At 54.4% G+C, this 24,234-nt stretch overlaps 3 protein-coding genes across 6 annotated transcripts in view; 2 read left to right on the forward strand and 1 right to left on the reverse strand.

Annotated features, from left to right (window-relative positions):
• The window catches only part of LOC123350770 (NACHT, LRR and PYD domains-containing protein 1a-like), a 93,029-nt gene extending 80,071 nt beyond the window's left edge, over positions 1-12,958 (forward strand). For 2 of the 3 annotated variants that reach the window (XM_044989492.1, XM_044989493.1), the window contains exons 5-11: positions 1,558-1,619; positions 1,702-1,922; positions 3,626-3,885; positions 4,614-4,739; positions 6,076-6,217; positions 8,811-8,852; positions 11,798-12,958. In XM_044989492.1, the coding sequence (XP_044845427.1) occupies positions 1,558-1,619; positions 1,702-1,922; positions 3,626-3,885; positions 4,614-4,739; positions 6,076-6,217; positions 8,811-8,852; positions 11,798-12,060 (1,116 nt within the window). In that variant the 3' untranslated portion in view covers positions 12,061-12,958. The remainder of the gene's footprint in view (positions 1-1,557; positions 1,620-1,701; positions 1,923-3,625; positions 3,886-4,613; positions 4,740-6,075; positions 6,218-8,810; positions 8,853-11,797) is intronic. The other variant, XM_044989494.1, reaches the window with a different exon arrangement.
• A 2,848-nt stretch (positions 12,959-15,806) lies between these two features.
• PXMP2 (peroxisomal membrane protein 2) lies at positions 15,807-23,451 on the reverse strand. The gene is made up of 5 exons (XM_044990030.1): positions 23,296-23,451; positions 18,000-18,116; positions 17,368-17,530; positions 16,701-16,820; positions 15,807-16,263 (listed from the first exon to the last, which is right to left on the reverse strand). The coding sequence occupies exons 1-5, from the start codon at positions 23,403-23,405 to the stop codon at positions 16,192-16,194; spliced, it is 582 nt and encodes a 193-aa protein (XP_044845965.1). The 5' UTR covers positions 23,406-23,451; the 3' UTR covers positions 15,807-16,191.
• Positions 23,452-23,722: 271 nt separating this feature from the next.
• POLE (DNA polymerase epsilon, catalytic subunit) overlaps positions 23,723-24,234 on the forward strand; it is a 40,246-nt gene continuing 39,734 nt past the window's right edge. For both annotated transcript variants that reach the window (XM_044990028.1, XM_044990029.1), the window contains exons 1-2: positions 23,723-23,871; positions 24,000-24,135. In XM_044990028.1, coding sequence (XP_044845963.1) covers positions 23,807-23,871; positions 24,000-24,135 — 201 coding nt within the window. In that variant the 5' untranslated portion in view covers positions 23,723-23,806. The remainder of the gene's footprint in view (positions 23,872-23,999; positions 24,136-24,234) is intronic.

Raw genomic sequence — 24,234 nt, forward strand, 5'->3', positions numbered from 1 at the left:
TTGGCTCCTTTTTTCAAGGTTGTGGAGCTGTTTCTTTGTTTCACAACCAAGTTTCCTGTGTATTAATAAATAATAGATCCCACCATTTTTGTTAGCAGCTTCGCCAATTTTTTCTTCTATTCCTTCAGAACTCTCAGACAAAACCTTCTGGAGAAGGGTGATGCAAGGAATTCATTCAATTTCTCCACGGTTTCTCTTACTGTTCCAGTGTCCAGCATTGCTCCAACTTCCTGACACTTTGGTGACTCACTGGACTGTCACAGGCTTCCTGCTTTGGAGCATCTTCAAGGATTTCTTGTTGGTCGTTCTCTTTGGTAATTCTTCTCCAGTTCCCCCTCAGCCCTTCCAGTGTCCATCTAACGTTTATCTGCCCTAGATGACGCTCAGGCCTCACTCAGGCTGGATCGCTGGACACCTCTTCTACCTCGCAATTCTACTCCATTTTCAGTCTGAGCTTTGTTCTGCCAGTATCACGAATTGTTACAGCCTAAGGACACGTCTACACTGTGATCAAAAACCCGCAGCACTGACTCTTAGAGCAAGGTCAGCTGACTCGGACTCAGACAGGGTGTAACAGGTCGGACTCACCCCCGTGGCGCCTCCTGCTGGTGACTCCGGGAATTAGCTCTGTTTCCAGCACTGGAGCGCCCTCTGCAGGCTGGTGATCCACCTGTCTTCAGGCCCCCGTGTCCCTCCCTGGACCCGGTGCCCTTTTACATGGGGTGCTGCCCCCTAGCAGTAACCCCTTTCTCTTAGGGTCTCCCCTCCTCAGGGAACCCTCACCCTCTATCCCCACCTTGCCTCAGTATTTGACTACTGCCAATCATTGTCTAGCCCCACACTCTGGGGCAGACTGCAGTATCAGCCTACTCATCACTGGCAAGGAGGGTTTGGACCTGCTGCCTTAGCCTACCCCTGGGCTGCCCTCTGCAACCCCCAGTACCTGTTGGCCCTTCGCTAGGCCGCAGCCTGGGGCTTTCCAGGCCAGAGCTCCCCAGCTCCTTAGCCTGTCCCCAGCCCTGCTCCACTCAGGTACTCTATGTCAGCTCCTAAGCAGCCAGGCCCATCTCTCTCTATAGCCAGAGAGAGACTGTCCAGCTTCTGGCTTCCCTGGCCTTTTTATAAGGCCTGTGGCTCAGTTTGGGGCGTGGCCTCACCTGCAGCCACTTCCCCAATCAGCCCAGGCTAAAGGCTGTCTTCTCAAGCCCTGCCAGGCCACTTTTTAAACCCCTCTGGGCCGGAGCGGGGTCCACCCCGCTACACAGGGGCTCGGGCTGTGGGGCTAAAAATAGCAGTGCAGATGTTTAGGCTGGGACTTCAGCTTGGGCTGTGAGCCCCTCTCCCTTGCTGAGCCAGCCGCCAGCCTGGGAGCATCTAGCAGCAGAGAAATGGCACATGGGGCTTCTGGGACAAGCAGAATCCAGCTGGTTAACACATTGCCAGGCTCTGCGGCGATGGGACAGGGAACTCAGTGCATTACCGTAACTGGCAGAGTCCACGTGTCACGAGGAATAACCGTTATGAAGCCCCTAGTTATTGGAACTCGCTGTCTTTCAGATCCTTCCAGAGGTAACGCCAGAGATTGTTCCAGGCACAGAGGAGAACAGGACCGTCTACAGGTAGGAGCTCCAGGGTGCTGCAGGATGTGGCCCTAGAAGCCCTGTCCAAGCCTGACCTCTGCGTTTTCGTTGTGCCCCCCAGAGCTCGCATCCCCAGCGCTGGCTCCTTCCACTGCTCTGAAACGGGGCTTGGCTTTGAGGTGAGCGCAGCAGTGACCGTCGAGTACGAATACGGCTCCTGGGCAGAGAGTCTGAGCCCATCTGCCAGGCAGGAGTGGATGGTCGCCGGCCCCCTGTTCCACATCAGGGCCGAGCCCGACACGGTGCGAGCCGTGCACCTCCCCCACTTCGTGTGCCTTGCAGGTAGGGCAGAAACGGGGAGTCACTGGGCTGGCTGCTGGAGTCAGGGGCTGATGGCGGCTTTGAGCCACAGTCTGCAGAGCTGGGGGGTCCTGGAGCACTGGGGGAGTTCGGCTCCACTGGCTAGTGTGGGCTGTGGGGCACATCCTCCAGTGGTCCCCTGGGGAGAGGTCCGTCAGCGCTGCCGGGGCTTGTCGCCCTGGTCTGTGAGCAGCAGAAGCACAAGGGAGACTGTGCCTGGCCCTGCTCCAGGGAGCAGACAGCCGAGAGGAAGGCTCCTGGCTGCCTCTCCCTCCTCCTCCTCGCTGTGCAAGGCCTGGCAAAGTCTGGCCCAGTTCGGGTGTAGATCTCCAACCCTGACAGGAGTGTGGCTCCCCCTGTGGGGGATGGTGGGTAGATCCTCCAATGCCTGAGAGTGAGACAAGTGCCCGTCACATGGGAGTGCAAGGACCCCCTGGGACGGGGGGAGGGGATGGGGGAGCCTGGGGCAGACCCCCGGGTTCTGTGTGGGAGGGAGCCGGGGGAAGACAGCAGGAGGTGGTTCCATGCTCAGTGTACACCCAGCAGACAGGCTGGGCTGGGGAGAAGGCCCAGAGGAGATTCAGGCCACTGTGTCTCTGTGAGAGGTCTACAGGACCTTTCTGTGCGTTCCCACCTCCCGGGACCTGGCACTCGCTTCTGTAGAGCTTCTCAGCCCTTCGTGCCCATGGAAGTTGTACTCAGCCCGGGGCAATGGGCACATCTGCTGTCTTGCTGCAGGGCTTTCACCCAGACACCCAAGTCAAATATGACGAGCATTAATGAAAATCTTATTCATCCGTTAGGGAAGTTCTACCAATCACAAAGGATCGGACACATTCCCTCCCCGTTAATGAATATTCCAGATCTTATCCAAATACACACTTGCAGCCCGTTCTTATTAACAAAACTAAAATGTATTAAAAAAGAAAAGAGCCTATTGGTTAAAAGGTCAGGATACATACAGACTTCTGAAGAGCCACACGTGGCTCCGGAGCCCCAGGTTGGCCACTCCTGGAAGGCACCTCTAGTTATTACAAATCAGGATGAGACTAAGTGGGGGGGAGGCACATTACCCATTTTCTGCTTAGTGCAGGCAGGGCCGGCTCCAGCTTTTTTGCCTTCCCAAGCAGCGGGGGAAAAAAGAGAGAAAAGAAAAGCCTGATTTAGCTGCTGCCAAAGTGCCGCCGAGCACTAGAGGTGGAGCGATTGAGCTGCCGCTGAAGAGCCGCCAAAGAGGAAGAGAGGGACTGAAGGACCCGCCACCGGATTGCTGCCGCAGTCCCGGCCCTGAGTTCAGGGTCTTGTACCTTCCTCTATAACAGCTGGCACTGGCCACTGTCAGAGACAGGACACACGACTAGCTGGGCCTCAGGTCTGATCCAGTCTGGCCATTCCTATTTTCTAAATTCCTGTCACAAATTTTTAGTTGAACCAGAAAGCGAGGCTGTCCTACAATTCCCACATCCTGGAAATTCCCTCCAGTGCAGAGGGTCCACACAGGGCCCTGGACACCACTTAGGGCCTGCTTTGTTACTAACACAACAGTGTATTGTGTCATTTGGGCCTTCTACGCTGGGGTATATCTTGACCATATTGGGCAAACTCCCCAAGGCTGAGCAGAATTAAATGAGGGAGAGACAGGAAGGTACAACAGAACCTCGTTGTCTTTACTGATCCTTTTGCAGATGGAGCAGATGAAAGCTTGTGCCACATCGCCCATTTTGAAGCTGGCAGGATGATCCTGGAGAGTCCAAGTAGAATTAATAACTTCTTTGCTGTCCTGGAGAATCCCAGCTTCTCCCAGCTTGGCGTTCTTTGGAGAAAGATACGTTCGGCCATAAAATTTATTCCCATCCATTCCCTTGTGCTGATATTCCGGACGCTCAGTGCTGCAGATGTCACTCTCCACCTCTACCTGATACCCAACGACCACTCACTGAGGAAGGTAAAACACAATCCCATTTATACAGCACTCCCACTGCCAAGATGGCCGGCTCTGCCCAGCCGTTAGAGTGAAAATGAGCCACATAAATAAACTGAAACAGCTAAGCAAAGTCCTGAAAAGCCAGGCACCATGCACTGTTCAGAGAGGGAAAGGGAGAGGCCTACCTGCCAGCCACTGCCACTACGGAAACCAGAAAACATCTCAAACTGTCTGTGCAGGGGGTCTGAAATCTCTCTCACTGAGGGTTTAATACTGCCACCCAGTGCTGTCATATTTGAGCGTAAGGTCTAGGAGGTCAAATCCTGCTGATGACCCAGTGGGGATCCTTATGGCTGCACCTGATGGAGTCTTTTTTTCCATTTTTTTTAACTGGATTGTTTAATTCACAGAGTAAGAACATCCTTAAAAACAGGTTCCATAGTTTAAAAACGTATGGTCAATTATGACTTGACAGAACAAATCCCAGCTTTTCCGCACTGCGGTCACGTTCCACTCATTTGAATTGCTTGTGTCACACACTGGAAGGTGTGAGGGTTAAGAGATATGGCTAGAGCCCACTGGTGAGTGTGTAATACCCACTGGTGAGAGACTTGTAACACAGACTCACCAGAGGGCTATGTGGACTGTAGTCTTTTCCCTTTCTGATGCTCTGCGTGAACGGGCAGCTGGCTGCAGCCCAATGATCCCTGTTTGTTCTGCTCAGAAATGACAATGCTTTAAATTTACAGGCCATTGAGGAAGAAGAAATGAAGTGGAAGTCAAAGCATGTGCCCAAGCCTCCTCAGACTGACCCTCTGTACTTTGGGTCTCGGTATCAGGTGTCCGGTCCATCAGATCTTGAGATAACCCCGACGGTAAGTGGGACTGTCCCATGCTAGCACTAAGGCAGGAGACACTGGGATTCTCTGCCCCAGAGCGGCTGTCAGAATCCACCTGACTAGTATTCAGAGTAAACAGGGACAGTCATTGGTGTTGTGAGGTATTAACGGGATCAGATACTTAACTGGTGATTCTTGTCCCCATGAACAGGGTTAAACTGATTAGATTTGGGATTGTAGTAGGGTCCTCAGTGGGCTGGGTGGCCTAGTGCTTAGTGTCCACTCAGCTGGGGGTGGGGTAGAGGTAGGGGAGCCCAGGCCCAACCACTCCACCGGGCTCTGACCCAGGAGGCTCAGCAGCATGGAGGGTTGTGGACCCTCTGTGTTACCCTCCCTGGGTCGCTTCCTACCACTGCTCTCGCCACTTCTGCTCCCAGATCAGGAGAAAGAAAATATAAAAGGGAAACCAAACTGTGAGCCCCAACCAGGCTCAGCACACGGTCCTGGAGGTGTCAGGAAGGCATCTCTGACTCCAGGGTGTCTGCTCTCCTCCCTGCCCCAGCCTCCCCCGTCTGACCTGGGCTGCTCCCTTTTCAACCCCGTCTCCAGCTGGAGCGTGCTCTGCAGGGCTGGTGGGGCTAGCTGGGGCCAGTATTGGCCTTCAACCCCTTCCTTCCCAGTGGGGTTTGTATACCCTACACAGGGATCAAGAAGGAATTTGTCCCAAAGCTCTATTGGCAGGGACCTAGGAGGTGGGGTTCACTTTTCTCTGGAGCACTGGGCAGAGTTCAGACCCTACGGTCAGCGGCGGGTGTCCCACTATCAGCTCTGGGAGATCTTCTGTGTTTCTGCTGGGTTTCGTGCAGACCTGTACATTTGGTCCCAGACTAACTGCAGCAGCCGGCCTTTCAGAGGCTTTGGCACACGTCACTCCTGGGATCCTGAGATTTGTGATTTCCTGAAGGGACTTGCTCAGGGCCGTCCTCCTCTACAAGTGATACCAGATCATGAACTGGTTACAAAAGTTTCTTCCTGACACGGTTCTATTTTGCGGTGTAGACATGATCTTAACCATATCCCTGAACTGTCCAGCAGCCCAAAATTGTCCACGGGTTTGGCACAGCTCAGGGACACTGCTGAATCCCACCTACCGTACAAATTGGAACCCGGCTTTAACAGTTTCTAGAACAATCACATTGTAAGCAGGTGCCCTGCCATGGCTGGACTTCAGCTCAGACAGACCCTTACGAGCCCTGGCAGCTGTATGTTCCCCTGGCAATTCTCTCGCTGTTCTGGGAGGAGATGTGGCCTGGTGCATGGGATTGTTCATTCCTGCTCTTGGCTGAGGAGGGAGATTCTCTCTTTGCTTCAGCAACTGCACTTCTGCTATCGGAGCCCAGTGGAGCAGCAGTCGTATATTGAGATCTACACCAAGGAGCTGGAGAAGGAAATCAGGCTCCATGTGAATGGTCAAGATGATGGCAGCTTGGTCTGGGAGGCCTTGGTGAGGCCAGGTAGGATCAGCAGATTGTAGTTCCATGTGGATGATATTATGAGCAGAACTTCAGCAGAGATGGGGTGGTTATTGTGAGTCATGCTCATGCTGGGAGCAGTACAGAGGCCCCAACCCAAAGCCCATGAACATCTGTGGGAGACTTTCTATTGACTTCATTGGATTTTGGCGGGGGCCTTAAATCAGCTGTCAGAGATTTGCGATCTCCATCGCTGAGCAAATAATCTTATTCAACTTAACTGAGTCCTGTGGATCAAACACCACTAAATCCCCTTCCCCTTAACCAGGGCAGTTTGTTCTCCAACAGCGAGATCTGAACCCATTGAGGGGAGCCATGCTTGCTCCGTGGCGGGGCTCATCTGGGGTCCCTGCAGGGACGGCAGATGTGACGGGGGCAGCAGTCTGCCACTAAGGAAAAGGAGCCCAAAAGCGAATCCTAATTTTGTCAGGTCCCATCCCTGAGTTTAATGTGAAGACCCCCAAGGGAGAGAACCAACTGTGGGGGGAGGGTATGCACGGCTGGTCTCCTAGGTTCCCAGTGCATACACAGCAATGCATCTGACTTTTTAAATTCAATTTCCAATGAAAATAAAATAACCAGGATACACAGCACAGCACAAGAGTGGAAGTGCAGCTCCACACTACAGGCAGAGATAAGAGGAATATCCAGCTTTTACGGTACATGGCCCATCTTAAAAAAATCTGAAATTATCCATTCTACTCTCCATCACTTTTTAACTCAGAGAGAAAGCATCGGCTAGCAAGTGATCCCAGGCCGGGAATACAGAGACTCGCTAACTTGTATCACACACTGAACAGGCACACAATGGACAGGACAGGACGAGAAAAGAGAGAGAAAACACACTCCAGAGTGGTAGCCGTGTGAGTCTGTATCAGCAAAATGCTAGTCTCTAAGGTGCCGCAAGTCCTCCTCGCCCTTTGTAGAAAACACACTGTTAGGGATGGAATGTGTCACTGAAAAGTGCAAAGAGAAGAACAACCCTGTGTTTGTGGCTGATGTGCGGTGAGCGACGTTAAGAGGGGACGAATGCTCTGCTCAAACATCTGGAGACACTCCACTCATTAGGGCTTCCAGTTAAATTCAGCTGAGAATGAGAGACAGGATTTTGTGTTCCTAATCTCTCTGTATCTCTGCCAAGAGCTGCTGACCCTCTCAATATCGTAGTCAGTGTGAAGAGACTCACACACTTTGCATCCTCCCTAAGGAAGTTAGTCCAGCGAGCTCTAAACAGCACCACCTTGCACCCCAGAGAGAGGGTAACTTATTTCACAGGATGCGCTAGTGTCCCCCAGAATAATGCTTAAACCCTAAGCCCCTGTGCTGGGACAAGTTCCCATCCCACCCAGGAGGGGATTAATGAGCTCCTCTGCACACACTCAGCTCAAACCCAATACACCTGTGAGGCCTCTGCAGCCTGGGGAAGGCTGGCTCCTTGGGCAGTGGGAGGTGGCACTCAGAGCGAAGCAGAGCTCCCAAACCCCCGCCGCAGGGACTGCCCACTAGAGGCACAGCTGCCTGGACTCTCTAGATAAGTAGAGGGACCTTTTTCCTTTGGGTTTTTTTGTTTTTCTCTTTGACCCTGGACCCCTCAGACTGACAAGGCGTTACAGACTCAGCTCTTGCTCGGAGACTGTTACTCCGTTCACCTTACAAGGACAGCGGGTGAACGTAGGCTGACTGGGAGACAACGGGATGGTTATATTGTTCCTTTTCCATTTAGACTACTGATAAGCCCCAGAAACAGGGGAACTACCCCTGAGACTCGTAGCCAGAGGGACATTCCCCACCCACTCTCCTGTGGCAGACCAACATTACAGTAACACTTGCAGCCAGAGAAGGGTGTTTGGGACAGAGGACGTGCATGTCCCCACCCCGCGGGGTGCTCTGGAAAAGTGGCTCTCAACCCTTCCAGACTACTGCACCCCTTTCAGATTTGTCTCACATACCCCCAAGTTTCACCTCCCTTAAAAACTCCTTGCTTACAAAATCAGACATACAAATACGGAAGTGTCCCAGCACACTATTACTGAAAAATTGCTTTCTCGTTTTACCATAAAATGATGGAATATAAATATTGTATTTACATTTCAGTGTATAGCATGTAGAGCAGTATAAACGAGTCATTATCTGTAATTTTAGTTTGTACTCACTACACTAGTGCCTTCCATGTAGCCTGTTTTAAATCTAGGCAAATATCTAGCTGAGTTGATGTACCCCTGGAAGACATCTGCGTACCCCCAGAAGTACACGTGATGTACCCCTGGTTGAGAACCACTGCTCTAGAGGCATGGTCTGCAACACCCCCAAAATATTTTGATGCTGGTTCCTCCTGAGATTCCAGAAATTATCTTCAGGAAACTATGCAACTCTTTGAAGGTTCTGTATGGGAAGGGAGCTATCTAGTACTGTGCAGCTTTAGTGACCGGTCAGACACCTGGCTAGCCAAGGGCTCTTGGAATGCAGAGCCTCTCGGATTGCCCGGAGCCTCTCATAGTCTCCAGTGTTATCTAGGCCTCCCACAAATGACAGAATCGACTAGCTGCTTGACTGATTCCTTTCTTTTCTCTTCTAGGGGACGTTAGTCTTTCTGCTTTGTCCTCCCAAACGCCCACAGGTCAGTCTGATTTTTACAGAGCTTTGAGTTTCCATAGTCTGAATCCATTCCGGTGGCACGTCCAGTCCCCCTGCTTGACGCACATACACTAGGTCACTTTCTCCATCTCTGTGACCACTCTCTGGCCAAAATCCCTGTAAGCTAGAGTTAAGGTTGCAAAGACATATCCGTTCCCAATGCTCTGCTGAAAACTTATCAGAATGTTGAGAGCTATAAAAAAACAAAAAAACTTGAAAGCCAAAAAATTCCAAGTTAAAGTTTTAAGATTATTAAAAAAACAAAGTGTTCAAGGTTCTTGATAATTCCCCAATCTTAACCTTAACTCTGCCATGTGTGCCACCATACCCTTTATTCTGACCTGTTGAATTGCTTTTGTTGTATCCGTCAGGAGAGCTAGAAAATATGTGACTTAGAAATTGGTTTCTGCAATTAAAACAACCTTTCTGCCCCTGCCCACCCATCCCCTAACAGGTGCTGGCTGTGACAAGCCTGCTCATAGGTGGCAAGTTATATGGGCCCGTGGTCCCTGTGCTCCACCAATATTCAGGAACATGGGTCTGGCTCCACCAATGTTTGGATTTATATTTTCAGAGCCGTCCTGTCCATAGGATGGACCGGGGCAACCACCCTGGGCCCTGCGCTTCAGGGGGACACAGGGTCCAGGGCACCTGGGGGATTAGTGCGGGACCTGGCGCCAGCAGCAGTGAGCGACCCAGTCCCAGCCCAGCCCATCTCTTCCCGCTCCACCCTACCCCCACCCCACTCCCACTCCACCCCTTTCTCCAGCCCTCTGCCCCACCTCTTCTTACCCCTGCTCTGACCCCTCCACCCCTTCCCCCGAATCCCCACCCCATCAAAGAGATTGTACTACAGTACTTTGTGATGGGTTCGGTCATGGAGACCCCCTTGGGACTGTCACCTGACATGCTGAGATTACCTCTGAGACTGTTTTCCCTCCCAGCTTGGGACACCAGAACCCTGCCTTGTTGAGCCAGGCACACTAGCCTGCTGCAACACAGACCTCGGGTCTGGTCCATGCCCCCGAAGCAGCAGACTTTAACTAAAAAGAGCTCAGCACCTGTCTCCAGCACTCAGACACCCAGCTCCCAATGGGATCCAAACCCCAAATAAATCCGTTTTACTCTGTATAAAGCTTATACAGGGTAAACTCATAAATTGTCCGCCCTCTATAACACTGATAGAGAAATATGCACAGCTGTTTGCTCCCTGAGGTATTGATCAATTACTCTGTGTTTAATAAAATCACTTTTGTTTATTAATAAGTATAAAAAGTAGGATTTAAGTGGTTTCAAGTAATCACAGACAGAACAAAGTCAGTCACCAAGCAAAATTAAGCAAAACCACACAAGTCTAAGCCTAAAACGTTAAGAAACTGATTACAGATAATATCTCACCCTGAGAGATGTTCCAGTAAGCTTCTTTCACAGACTAGACGCCTTCCTAGTGTGGGCCCAATCCTTTCACCTGGTACAGTCTGTTAGATCCATCAGATATCTCAGGTGGTAAGCAGGGGTTTTCTCATAGCTGGCACCCTTTGTTCTGCTCCACCCCCCTTTATATCTTTGGCACAAAGCGGGAATCTTTTGTCTCTCTGGGTCCCCACCCCTCCTTCTAAATGGAAAAGTACCAGGTTTAAGATGGATTTCATTATCAGGTGACATGGTCACATGTCACTGTAAGACCCCTAGTCTCCATTCCCCATGGGCTGGCCCACACATACACAGGAAGGCTTTCAAGTAACTAAGGCCAATTACAACAGATTGTTTCTGGAGCACCCTTAGTAGCCTTCACTTAATATGTTTACATCATTGATACAAGTCTATATCTTATTCTCCTAACTCCAGACATAGAAATAATACATGCAAACAAATAGTATGAACACAGTCAGTAGATTACAAGCTTTCTAATGACATCATACAAGGTGTATTTAGCATAAAGCATATTCCAGTTATGTCATATTCATAAGCATATTTCCGTAAAGCATATGGAGTGCATTGTCACACAGGGCCAGTCCAAATCCCATGAAAACCAATGATAAGACTTCCCCTGATTTCTGTCACATTAGGTTATCAGTCCCACTGGCATGAATCTGGAGTAACTCAGTTCTCCTCAGTGGGGTGACCCTGGGCTTACAGTGGTGAATGGGAGAACAGACATTGGCCTGTTAGCAAACTGGAACTGGCTTTATAGACACTCTGGAACTCTCTGGCCTTGGGTTTATTTTCAAACCCTGACATTTTTTGGTTTGCTTCTTGCATTTACCATTCTGCAGCGCTGTGTGCAGTGCGGTGACATGTCACCACTCCCCTAGATAGCTAGCTTCATTACTCATATGACCCTAGAACCGGAGCCCCTCACAATCTCTACTGTATTTATCCTCCCACACTCCTGTGCAGCAGGGCAGAGCTAGGGTCACTGTTGTACAGATGGGCACGGAGGCACAGAGAGGCTGAGTGACTTGCCCAGGGCCACGCCAGGAGTCTGTGGCAGAGCAAGGACTTGAACACAAGTCTCAGGCTAGTGTGTGAATCATTGGACAATATTTCCTCCACTAGGGAGACTACTCTGCAGTCTAACAATGCCCCTGCTAAGAACTGGTTTCATGGTATACAGCTCATTAAGGATCACATCCCGAGCTGTACCGCACCCTGGGAGAGGCTGCTGGGAGGGCCTGGACTGTGTACCAGTGTTGGCTGTTGCACCAGAACCTCCGGGTTGCTCAGCAGCCCTTTGCTGGTGTCTGAAGTCAAAATGGAGGAGTCCTTACCTACCATATGCAGGCTGCGAGCTTTGAGCTAGAAGAGTCTCATGTACAGGGCTGGGAGCACATCCCTGCAACCCAGAATGGCACAGGGGAGGAAGACTAACGCAGGGTTGTATCTCCCATGAACGGCAGAGTAATGCAGGGCTGGTGTCTCCACTAGGTGCAGCCTTCGTGGTGAAGCACCGGAGGCAGCTCCGTGCTCGAATGGGACAGATCCAGCCTGTGCTGGTGCGCTTACGGGAGGCCCAGCTCCTTAGCAGTGAAGAAGAGGAAGAGGTGAGAAGTGAACGGACAAGTCGCATGAGGAATGACGCCTTACTGCAGCTGGTTGAGCGGAAGGGAGCTCAGGCCCAAGAAGAACTCTACCAGACTCTCAGAGAGACGGACCCTTACCTTGTACAGGACTTGGAGCACTCCAGCTAGGGCCTGGAGATCCCGCTAACAGCCACCTGTGCTCCTGGCTATGCCATCGCTAGGGACCATGGAGCAATATGATTTATGTCACGTGAGGAGCTTTTCAAGCCTTCTGGCACAGCCGCTGGGCCTGTCTCTCACCACTGGGTGCCACGCTAGCAGTGCAAAGGAGCTGGAAAGCTGGCTGACCATTCAAGATGGGGATTCCCCCTGCATCGCTGACTCTCTGATGTCACTCACACCGGCCCCGGGGGCCCTCGCAACCAGGCCCAACCGAGAGCAGCCCTGACTCCTAGTCCAGAGCCTTCACCGGTAAATCATCTGTGATAAATGAAAGGGGTGGGGGGTAGCTCCCTTTTATGGACACCCAGCCAGCCAGTTAGCTATAAAATCCCTCTTAGTACTTGTTCTCTATTTGCTTTACCTGTAAAGGGTTAAAAAGTCTCCCTGCATAGGCAAAAGGAAGGAAGCGAGCACCTGACCAAAAGAGCCAATGGGAAGGCTAGAGCTTTTTAAAATGGGGAAAAAAACTGCCCCTTTGTCTGTCTGTCTGTTGTTCTCCAGGAGAAGCAGAGAGTGGGCTGGAAGAATGCTGTAAGAAGCTTGGGGCCAGGTTTGAAAATCATCTGAGTCACCTAAAAACTACTCACGTGAAACCCCAGATATGTAAATAGATCAGGAATGTCTAGGAAGATGTGATTAGTTTTATCTTTGTTTATTTCTTTATGCCTTGTGGACTCCTCTGTGCTAACCTCAAATGCTTTTGTTTTGCTTGTAACCTTTAAACTGGACCTCAAGAAGTTTATTCTTGATGCTTAATTCTTGTAAGTGGGCTTTTAAAATCTCGCACTACCCTGCGTTTTCAAATGTATTTTCTTACATTTTATTAAAAACAAAAAGAATCTTGTTTAAGGACAGGACTAGATTTTGTCCCCTAAGAGGTTTGGGCGCATGTTGTTTAATTAGCCGGTGGCAACGGCTGATTTCCTTTGTTTTCTTTCTCAGCTCTTCCCGCGAGGGGGGAGTGAAAGGACTTGAGGGTACCCCACAGGGAGGAATTCCCAAGTGCACCTTCCTGGGTTCTCAAAGGGGTTTTTGCACTTGGGTGGTGGCAGCATCTACCCAGCCAAGATCAGAGAGAAGCTGTAACCTTGGGAGTTTAATACCAGCCTGGAGTGGCCAGTATTAATTTTTAGAATCCTTGCAGGCCCCCACCTTCTGCACTCGAAGTGCCAGAGTAGGAAATCAGCCTTGACATCATCCGTCCTCCCTAACAAAGGCACTGACACCTGTAAGAACTCTTCAGCTGGCTCCCAGCAGCGCAATGCCTTAACACAGGAAGTACCTCCTTCGCTGATCTCCCACCCCAAACTGGTCTTTAGGGGCCTCGCTGAACTCTAACCCTTGCATCCAGCACAGGGGAATTCTATATTAGACTCATCTGGACAGATGAAGGGGGACTGATCACAGAACTAAAAATTAATGGTAACTTACATACAAGTGATCATGACTTGATCACACTTACAATGTGCAAACAGAAGCGGCCTAGAGAGTGAGCAGCAAGGACTGAACAGACCTTGGTGGCGTGTGTGGTCTCTGGGCTGTAACCCAGAGTAGAGGGTGGGGCCAGGTTCCCCTACCCACCACTAGGGAAGTGGCACTGGTGGGGCAGTGAGCTGGAAGACTGCCCGTGTCACTGCCGGAGTGGCTGAGTCAGGACAGTGGGTGTGAAGCCTGCCTGATGCCAGGGGTAGAAAGAGACTCTGAAGACACCCCGGAAGGGGAAAACGTTACTAGTGACCTGGCTGGAGGGCTGAGTCACCAAGAGGAAGCTGCAGCTCCTGGCACTAGAGGGGGCTACAGAGAAAGACACCGAGTGACAACGTGCCGCAGGAAGGGCCACTGGCCTGGCAGAGCTAATTCCCAGAGCAGCCAGGAGAAGGCACCATCCTGAGGTCAGTAGAGCACCCCCGTCCCAGATGGTAAAATGCTTTGAAGACAAGCTGCTTTTAGGACCTTATTTAGATGTTTCAGAGGGAGCCCTGCTGTGTATGTTCTCGGTTCTGAGGCTAAACGTATGATGGGGAGTGGGTTGTATCATTCTGATCTAAAGTGGAGAACAGGTGACTTCGTTCATGTCCCGCCATTTCCAAGCGTTGCTGAAACTCCATCTGGGGGAAAGCTGTTCCCATGATTCATGCACAGCTCTGTGGAATACCCCTCTGGACAATGGCCGGTGACCATTTGGATCACGGCTATAGGTAGCCATTTGTTCCTGGCCTAGCACCAACTGGCTGGGAGTCCTGAAGATAGCACTGAGACAACAGAGGGCAGCCCCTGACCTGGCCTCAGCACCCTGTATTTGGTCCAGCAACTGCCTGTGGAGTGGTGTGCTCTCCTCTCATACTACAGGGCTTGCTTCAGCAGGATTCCTTGCTATAGCGTCTGGCAGGAGCCAGGCGTGTACGTTGCCTTTCCCAGTGACACAGGATAGCCTCAGCTTTCCAGACAGGCTCCTGCAATACCACTAAGAGTGCTGGGAACGGATGTGCCCGAGTGTCTGATCTCGAGGAGCAAAGCCCCACGGACCTGCGTGAAATAGCTTTGTATCCCACGGGGTTTTTCCGAGAGAAGCCCTGAGGCTGAGAGCTGGCCAGGTGGAGGGACCACACCCACAGTACTGCCCACCCGTTACCAGCTGGTGCCAGCTGACAGCTCCTACTTGTTGGCCTGACCCCACCCGGAGTTTTCACACCCAAAGAAGGGGGCTGAGGCGTTTGTCTGGACCCAGCTGCCTGTGAAGGGCCTGCTGAACGGGAATGGTGCACACTGGGAACCTTCTGGCCTAGTAAAACGGAGGCCAAGGGACTAGGAGGGAAGAACTAGGCCCCTTCCTGCCGGCTTGTTCTTCAACAACTGGGCTGCTCTCCCTCCTCGCTGCACAGCCCTCTGCTGGGGCAGGGGGTGGGAGCCGTGGCAACCCGCAGGAGAAGCTGGGAACAATGCCTGGAGGGACTTCAGGGCAGGGTGACCCGCAGCAGCGCGGGACAACAGCCAGCTACTTTCCAGCCTTTCCCTGTGGCAGGAAAACCCTGACCCTGTTACATCTTCCCAGGGTGCCTGAGGAGGAATACGCGCTCTCCTTGCCCAGGGCAGCAGCAGAGCTCCTAACATCTCCGTACTCTGCCTCTGGTTGGTTTTAACATGCAGATTTTCCTGTTGGTCCTCCAGCTCGGCTCCGGACTGCTGGCTTCCTGCCCGAAGGAGGGGGCTGCACACCTACACAGGCGTCCCACCGTGGCTACGGCCTGGCCTCTTCTGCCTTGAGCTGGGGAGCAACGCTGAGCTTAGCTTGCTCTGAAAACAGTTCCAGGGGCTAGCAATCTCCCTGCCCTGCAAGAGCCTGGGCTGGTCTCCCCTCCCGCGCACAGACTGTTTGGGGTGTCTCCAGGAAGGTACTGGCCAGAGACTCCCCAGAAGCTCCTCTAGACAACACGTGGGTCTGTATTTCCCAGTGGATATCAGCAGGGGCTCCCTGGGAAGAATGGGGCACATCAGCCTTTTTGATGCTGTCAGTTGTTAGCTCTCCTTCCCACTAAGTAGGGGACCTTCACTTTCCATCGTCTCTCTCTTGCATATGAGATTTATCTTATTCCTTCCTGCAACTAAGAGGAGACTGTCCACTTCCGCCTGGATTTGTCACCGATCTCAAACAGAACCAGCAAATCACCAGAGGAAAAATAAAACTTCACAAGAAAGGAGTGAAACAGCAATTTTATTATACTTAAAAATGAAGAGTAAGAGCCAGAACACTTTGTGCTGGTTTCTCACCCTACCAGTTGATTTTGTGGTTATTGTTAAGCACCATTAGAAAGCAGTTATTCACGTCTTAGTCAGAAAAGAATCAAAGTATTATTTGTATTAGGAGAGTGCCCAGGGCTCCTGGGCAGGGACAGGCACCCGACTCATTGTCCTACGCACCGTCGGCACTGGGGCAGCATGCGCGGTGTTGAATCACAGAGGATTTGCAGTGGTATCAGTTCTTGCAGACGCTCCCAGACTGAAGTGGGGGCTGTGGGCTCTCAGAGCACAATTGCCTGAACAGGCGATACAGGCCAGCCCAAAATTACAGCTGTGATGCTATCGCTTCTTGATGGAAGCCAGGTAGGCAAACCAGAAGAGAGCAACGAGGTTTCCAAACAACACGCGAAACTGTGGAGAGAAGCGTCAAGATTCAGAACGGCCTGGGGCTTTCAGTCCCCTGGGTCACTTACTGCACTGGGACGCGACACCCACTTCGGATACAGGTGCAAGTGCCCATGTCTTACTGACAAACGTGTCAGGGGCTGTGTGGATTTGTGTGGTCCTTCACAGGAGAACAACTGATTGTGGGCAACGGGGACCTCAGCTCTGCAGCTCGCTGAGGAGCGGTAACAGATACAGGCCAAAATCTCAAGCACAAGAGGAACTGAGGGGGTTGCTAGCATGAAGGACAGATGTATTAAAGGAAGGGGATCTTAGGGTAATTGATAAGGGGACCCTGGACATACACTAGTGGGGAAAAAGCCCACGCTATAAACCTGGATGTAGGGCTGCAAAAGTGGTCAGAATTCCCAGCAAGGACAGCACGTGAGCAGGCAGAGACTTACCTGCATAGGGACATAATTGACATTAATGAACTGGACTGGGGTCCACACTTTCCAGTTCATTTTGAGTGCTACCCAATAACCACTCTTTATCTTCTCAGCAAACGCAGACAGATCTTTCCCCTGGAACACAAGGGACATTGGTGATGGCCAGGCCTAAACTCCAGAAGAAGAGGCCCCGACTCTCATCCTTACAGAGCCCTAAGCCATGTAGGCAAAGACAAAGTCCTAACAGACAGCACAGCCGGAGAGAAACACTCACCACCTGTGAGACCCAGGCGCACACGATGTGCCCAGAGGCGCATCACACTAGCCAACGTTGGCCATTCCAGCAGAAGGGACCAGAGCGACTGGCCATGCAGCACGCTCAGGAGATCACAAACCGCCGGCTGATGTTAAACACGAGCATCCCCCTGTACAGCAGGGCAAGCCAAGGCCCAAAGCAGCTGAGGGAGCTACTTCAGAGCTCACAGGAAGACAGCAGCAGAGCAAGAAGGTCCCCTGCTCTGACCGACAGGGCCTGTCCTAGATCATCGGTGACCGGGAGCTAGATTCCGTCCAGGCACATAAGCACACAGATACGTCTATCTTCCCTACCTGTCGCAGTATCCAGAACCACACACCAAACCCTACAGCCCGACTTCAGCACACACTGGAAATGGGCACCTACCTCCAGCAGGTTCATGACGAAGAAGAAGAGCAGCAGGAAGGGTGGAGCAACAACCAGACGGTCCAGCAGAAGCCTCTTGACCATGGCAAAGGGGACACTCGATGGGATCAGCTGCTCCAGGTACAGGTAGAAATAGTGACTGAGTGGCCCTGTGAACAGGAACCTGACAAACCAGAGGGCATGACTGTGCTTCATCGCTGTCCTCCAGCCTTCCCCAGGCTCCCATCCAGCCCCAGCGTAGGTGCTTAGCTGGCCCCATTACCACAGTATCTGAGCACCTCATGGTCTTGAATGTGTTTATCCTCACAACACCCCTGTGCGCAGGGGCAGGGCTCTTATCCCCATTGTACAGATGGGAACTGAGGTCCCAAGAGACAAGTGACTTGCCCAAGGTCGCAAAGGAAGTCTGTGGCGGAGAGTACTGTGCTACTGCTCTAACCAGGCCATCCTTTCTCTTGCTCCAAAGAGATGCCAATGGTGCCATAATAGTGAGGGGGGAAGCACTCCTGCTTCTCACAGACCTCCAGGAGGAGAGCACCACCAACTCAACATCCTCTCCGGTCAAGTTCACCATGGTACCCGAGCACCTTTCAGAGGTGCACTAAGTGATGCAACTAGCACCTGTGACTTACCCATAGATGGCGAATCTCAAGGGCCCGCTCAGGTCCAGGCTTTTGGATGACCCTGGCTTTTTCCGGCTCCTCTCAATGACCTGGGACAGGAGGCTCCCAAGCGCTGACAAAACAGCACTGCAGGCAGAGGGAAGGGGATGAGATCAGAAGCCAGCCACATAACCCAGAGTCCGAGGGAACCTGAGCTCTGAGCATAGCCACTGGAGAAGAGTGCAGTAGCTCCAGGACCCGTCAGATCGGGGTGGGAGCACTCACTGATGGCGCAGCAAGCGCTGAGGCGTCACACTTCCTGCATGCTCGTAATGAAACCCAGCCAATGGGGGCGGGGGGGAATTCTGTGTCTCCCATCTAGATTTAGTAGCACTGGCTCGCAGCCCGTGACCAGGGCAATGCTCCCAGTAGTCCACTCTGGGGCCCACCACTTCCAACAGAAGAGAATGGGTTTTGTTGTTGTTTTTTAAATTAAAGCTTCTGACCCTTCTGGCTGTGGGGCAAACATGCCCAGATGTAACCCCCTCCCCCACATGGTGCGGCCTTCCAGACTCAGCGAACAGCCTGTGCGACCTGCTCCTATTTATCTCAGTGATGAGCTGACTCTGAAGACTACTGATAAAAACAAATGGCAGTGTCGGTAACTATTGTACTACAGACCAATAGCAACAGCATCTGGCTAGTTCCCATATGCAGTGCCATGGAAATCAGAGATTCGGTCAGGTTCCCTGTTCCCTACAGCTCTCCTCTGCTTCAGCCAGCCTCATTTAAAATATCCCCAGTGATGGGCCCTTCACCCCCTACCTTAGTGAGAAAATCCCATAGCCAGATACAGCTCTTCTCTGCCTGATCTTTAAGCCACGTTTTCCTTCTCAGTTTCATCCTCTCACTCCTAGGGGTGTCTCGGCGCTCAGAGAAGAGCAGGGCAGCAACCACCCCGCAAAGGAGAAGGGTTATAGGAGGAAGGAGGCGGTGAATGAGGTACCAGCAGAGTTCCACCACCTCACCCAGGCCCTTTGAGCCCTGCTTCTGTGGACTGCGACCCCATCCACTCAGCAGGGTCTTAAACCCCCCTGTAAAGTGGTCACTTTTCTGCCAGCTGCCGAGCTGACAGCCATACTGTCTGCGGAGTCCGTTCACTTGAAAGTGTCCTTTAGATTGCAGCTCTGCTTTGAAAATGGCCCCAGGAGCTCTGCTCCCGGCGTGTGCCAGTCAGAGCTGCAGGCTTCGGGGGCCCTGAAAAGCCAACACAGCTAAGAGCAGGGGTTCTCAAACTGGGGGTCGGGACCCCTCAGGGGGTCGCAAGGGTATTACATGGGGGGTTGCAAGCTGTCAGCCTCCACCCCAAACCCCGCTTTCCCTCCAGCATTTATAATGGTGTTAAATATATAAAAACGGATTTTTAATATATAAGGGGGGGGTCGCACTCAGAGGCTTGCTGTGGGGAAGGGGTCACCAGTACAAAAGTCTGAGAACCCCTGGCAGAGAGAGAGAGAGGGGCTCCCGCCGGTGCGTGGGCAAGAGAATCATTTGCTGTGGGCCAAATCCCGCTTCCACCGACACCCGCGGCAGCCTTCTGCATTGATTGCAATGAGCATTTGATCAGCCCTAAATTCCATTCGCGGACACCTACGCCCCCTCACCGGGCAGTGGAATGACAAGCACCAGCCCTTTCTTACTGGGGAGGGTGCGTGGGAAGGAAAGGGCCCGGCTCTCTCGGCCATGGGGAGCGTGCTGGGCCAGCGGAGAGCAACCCAACACGTCTGCCCATCGATGGCCCCAGGTGCCGCCAGTCTCTGAGACACCGATTATACTCTGCCTGGGGGTAGCGTGGCTCACCGGTGGATCTCAAAGAGCGTTACAAGAACAGGCCCTATCATCCCTGGTGGCCAGACACTAACGTTTCGGTCTCATTTGCCAGAGCAGAAATGGACACAGAAATTCTCTTCCCTGCTCCCAAATGCATAGCCCTAACTTCCCCTCCCTCTGGCTGGTCAGTGCCTCAGGGAGGGGAAGGCCAAGGCCCATGGGAAGAATAGGCTGTAGCTGGTGAGAGGGAGCAGCTTGTCTGTCTCTCCATGGTATGCCCACGGCACACGTCACTGTAGCATCTGAGCACCTCACAGTCTTCAACGTGTTTACCCTCACAAGCCCCGGTGAGGTGAGGTGGCATTTATCCCCATTGTACAGGTGGGAACTGAGGCAGAGACTAAAGTGACTTACCCAAAGTTACACAGGGCAGTCTGTGGCAGAGCATGGACTTGAACCGAGGTCCCCCAAGTTCTAGGCTAGCACCCTAACCACTAGGCCACACTTCTCCTTTGGTCCACCCAGTGAGAGGCCAAGTGGTGGGAAATTGAGTTGGAGGTAAAGGGGAGAAGGGGATGGGGAAAACAGGAGGGGAGGGTTTAAAGAGAGGAACAGCAAGAGAAGAAAAAGTAAGAGAGTGCTCTGAGGTTATTCACACTGGGCTGGTTCCATTTACTCTTCAGCGTACCACAGGGCAAACAGTGAGTGCTTCACTCTTCACCACACCTTCAGCCAGGAGCCTCTAAGTGCTTTACAAACACTAAGGGCACGTCTGCATTACAGAGCTACACCGGCGCCGCTGCAGAGCATCCGGTGAAGACGTGCTCTGGGAGCGCTCTCCCGTCGGCACTACTCCACCTCGGCGAGACGCGCGGCTATGTCAATGGGAGAGCAGCTCCCACTGTACGGACAGCACAAAACGTGTGTCGCTCGGGGTGGGGGCTTTTCACACCCCTCAGCGATGTAAGTTACATCGACTTAAGCAGCAGGGCAGAGCTGCCCGAAGGCTCCCAACCTTCCTGTGAGGCAAGGCCACAGTGTTCCCCTGTTAGAGCTGGGGGAACAGAACTGAAGCAACTTGTCACAGGAGTCGGCGATGGAAACCAGGAGTCCTCGGCTCCAATCAGCTGCAAATCACAAGCTGGGGCATGTTCCCACCTGAACGTGTGGGTGCTCTGTTTGCCAGCCCCACCCAGCCCTGGGCTATCACTTGCTCAACACAGATCTGCTTCTGGTCAGCACTCTCCCTCACGCAGCACACAATGTCTCCGTTTCCAGCTCAGAAACCTGGGCAGGGAGTTACCCACCTCCAGCAGGCAAAGCCAGATACGTCTGTAGCACAGCTTCAGAGTGCATCCCCCTCTTTGTACCGCATGGGAGCAAGACCCCTTCACCATGTGCTGGGAGGACGCTCTGTGGACAGCGGCGCCAGGGGCGGCTCTAGCCATTTCGCCACCCCAAGCACGGCAGCACGCCGCGGGGGGCGCTCTGCCGGTCGCCGGTCCCGCGGCTCCAGTGGACCTCCCGCAGATGTGCCTGCGGAGGGTCCGCTGGTCCTGCGGGTTCGGTGGAGCATTCGCAGGCACGCCTGCGGGAGGTCCACTGGAACCGCAAGACCAGCGGACCCTCCGTAGGCACGTCTGCGGGAGGTCCGCCGGAGCCACCTGCCGCCCTCCCGGCAACCGGCAGAGCTCCCCCTGTGGCATGCCGCCCCAAGCACGTGCTTGGCGTGCTGGGGCCTGGAGCCTCCCCTGAGCAGCGCCTCCGGGCATGACAGCAATGGCCCTGCTGACAAGCTCCCGAAGGCCAAGATCATCAGTTGATTAGATCAATAGCTGAGAAAATGCCTTAAGATCTCTGACCAGGGCGTTACGTTGGATCCAGTCTGCACTTTGGCCTGGCAATCAGCTTCCTCTTGTTCTGGGGGAAGCTGAAGGGTTAAGTTGGTGTATGGAGAGCTGGCAAGAGGTGCCAACCTGACGGCTCTGGAAACGGGTTGTTATCTAGACTGTGGTAGCACCTAGGGACCCCAACCATAGGAGCAGGGCCCCACTGCGCTAGGTGCTGTACAAACAGTCCTCTGCTCTCCATTATCGACAGAGCAGGTACAGCCTGGGCAGCCGCAGGGCAAGTGTCTCCTGCTCCAGCAACACGCCTCATCCCTGCCCTGCAGGGACCCGGCTGGTTAGAGGGGAGCTCGGTGTCTGTGACCCCGAGAGTCCGTGGTGCCTCTGCTGGGAAGAGCAACCAGTGCAGGCTGTGCTGATGCCTTCAGTGAGTGAGCAGGAGTGACCCCCCCCAAATCACTGCTCAGAGGCCGCTGAACCCTGCCCACTGTGGCATCTTGTGGGACTCCTGACAGCAGCTGGCTCAGAAAGCGGCCCAGAGGTAACATCCCCTGCAGCCCGTGCACACATACAGCCCTGCTTTCCCCTCACTGCCCATTACAGCCACACTGTGGGTGAGAGGCCTGGGAGCGTCTGTCCAACGCTGCTGCTGCACCTCGCCAGCAGGTGCAAGAACTGGCTGACAGGTGGTGTGCCAGCCCCACGGAGTGCACCCAGCCCCAAAGAGCAAGGGGGCGAGGGCCGAGCATCCTGCAATCCCACTGCAGCTGGGCCTCTGCCCTGGGAACAGCCCTGCCAGACTTGGCACTCTGTCTGCACGGGGCAGGGGCGGTGTTAGCTGGCACCGTGTTAACCAGGACTCTGCCCTTGGGTACGCCAGGCCAGGGAGGTGCGAGCTGTGCCTGGCTAAGGGCTTGGAACAGGGCAACTGCGCAAATCACAACAAAGTGCGGGGGGGGGGTGTCAGTCCTAGTCTCTCCCAGGATGGGGGGGGAGGTCTGGTTCCCCGGCATGGGGGGTGGTGGTCCTGGTCTCTCCCAGGATGGGGGGGCTGGTTCCCTGGCTTGGGGGGGGGGTCTGTCTTGGTCTTTCTCACAGGGTGGTGGAGTAGTTCCTTGGTTTGGGGGCAGGGTCTGCCCTGGTCACTCCCCGGGGGGGTCTGGTTCCCCAGCTGGGGGGGGGGAGGGTCGGTCCCAGTCCCTCCCACGGGGTGGTGCTGTACTTCCCTGGTTTGGGGTCGGGGTTGGTCCTGGTCTCTCCCGGGAGGGGGGGAGATGGTTCCCCAGCTGACGGGGGTCTGTCCCGGTCTCTCCCATGGGGTGGTGCGGTAGTTCCCTGGTTGGGGGGGGGGGTCGGTCCGGTCTCTCCCGGGGGGGCTGTTCCCCGGGTGAGGGTCTGTCCCGCGGGGTGGTGCAGTAGGTTCCTGGTTTGGGGGCAGGGTCGGTCCGGTCTCTCCGGGGGGGAGGAGGGGGGCTGGTTTCCCAGGTGGGTGGGGTAGGTCCTGGTCTCTCCGGGGGGGCTGGTGTCGGTCCCGGTCTCGCCCCCCGGGGTGGTGCAGTAGGTCCCTGGTTTGGGGGGGGGGCGGTCCGGTCTCTCCGGGGGGGGCGGGGTCGGGGGTGTCAGTCCCGGACTCTCTGCCCGGCGCTCACCTGGACGCCGCCTTGGTGAGCAGCGGGTGGAGCCGCAGCAGCAGCAGGTACCGGGCGAGCAGCCTGCGGGGCAGCGGCCCCGGCGGCGGCTTGGAGAGCGCCGGGCACATCGCGCTGCGGCCCCAGCTATCCTGGGCTGGCTACTGCGCGTGCGCCCGGCGCCTCCGGTAGGGGCCGGCTGGGCGGGGCCCACGAGCCAAGGGGCGGGGCTCTGAGTGCGAGGCTCTGGGCAGGCAGCTCGGGGGCGGGACCAGACCCGCGGGGGCGGGGTTATCCTTGTTAGGGCGGGGCCAGTATCGCTTGGAGGTGGGGTGAGGCTAAAGGGCGGGACGATGGAGAGGGTTGTCTCTCTCCCATTGGCTGACGGAGAGGCATGCGCCAGGAGCGTCCTGTGATTGGCGTAGCGTCCGGAGGCGGAGAACGGGCCCGGCGCTCGCGGAGGGGGCGGAGTTAGGCCGATCTCGCGGGAGCTGGTGCAGCGCGGGAAATTTCGCTGCCGGCCGGAGCCGGGATGATGCTGAGGAACAGCGGGCGGCGCCGCGCGGAGCCCGCGGGCGGGGACCCCGACACCCCCCGGTGAGGGGCGCGCGCGGGGCCGGGGCCGGGCCGCGGGGCGGGGCGGGGCTCCCTGCGGGCGTGAGGCGGCCCCGGGTCCCGCTCCCCTGGGCAGCCCCCGCCCCGTCCTGACGCGCTGCTCTCCGCAGGGACGATGGCTCCGGGCTCTCCGCCCTCAAGCGCCTGGAGCGCAGCCAGCGGACCGACCGGCTGGACGCGCAGTTCGGGTTCGAGCGGGCCAAGGAGCCGGGGGAGAAGACGGGCTGGCTGGTCAACATGCACCCGGTGGGCGGCGCCGGGCCGGGTGTGGGGGCGGCGCGTTGGGGTCCGGTTTGCCGGGCGGGGGGGGGGGGGTTACGAGGCCGCACGGACCGGGGGGGGGGG

This window comes from Mauremys mutica, chromosome 16, assembly GCF_020497125.1.
Source record: "Mauremys mutica isolate MM-2020 ecotype Southern chromosome 16, ASM2049712v1, whole genome shotgun sequence".
Taxonomy (NCBI): domain Eukaryota; kingdom Metazoa; phylum Chordata; order Testudines; family Geoemydidae; genus Mauremys; species Mauremys mutica.

Coding starts and splice junctions, on each gene's coding strand:
- PXMP2 (XM_044990030.1), bottom strand. CDS start 23,405: ATGTGCCCGGCGCTCTCCAAGCCGCCGCCGGGGCCGCTGCCCCGCAGG. Junction 16,821..17,367: donor TCGTCATGAACCTGCTGGAG/GTAGGTGCCCAT, acceptor CTTGTGTTCCAG/GGGAAAGATCTGTCTGCGTT. Junction 16,264..16,700: donor TCAATTATGTCCCTATGCAG/GTAAGTCTCTGC, acceptor TTCTCTCCACAG/TTTCGCGTGTTGTTTGGAAA.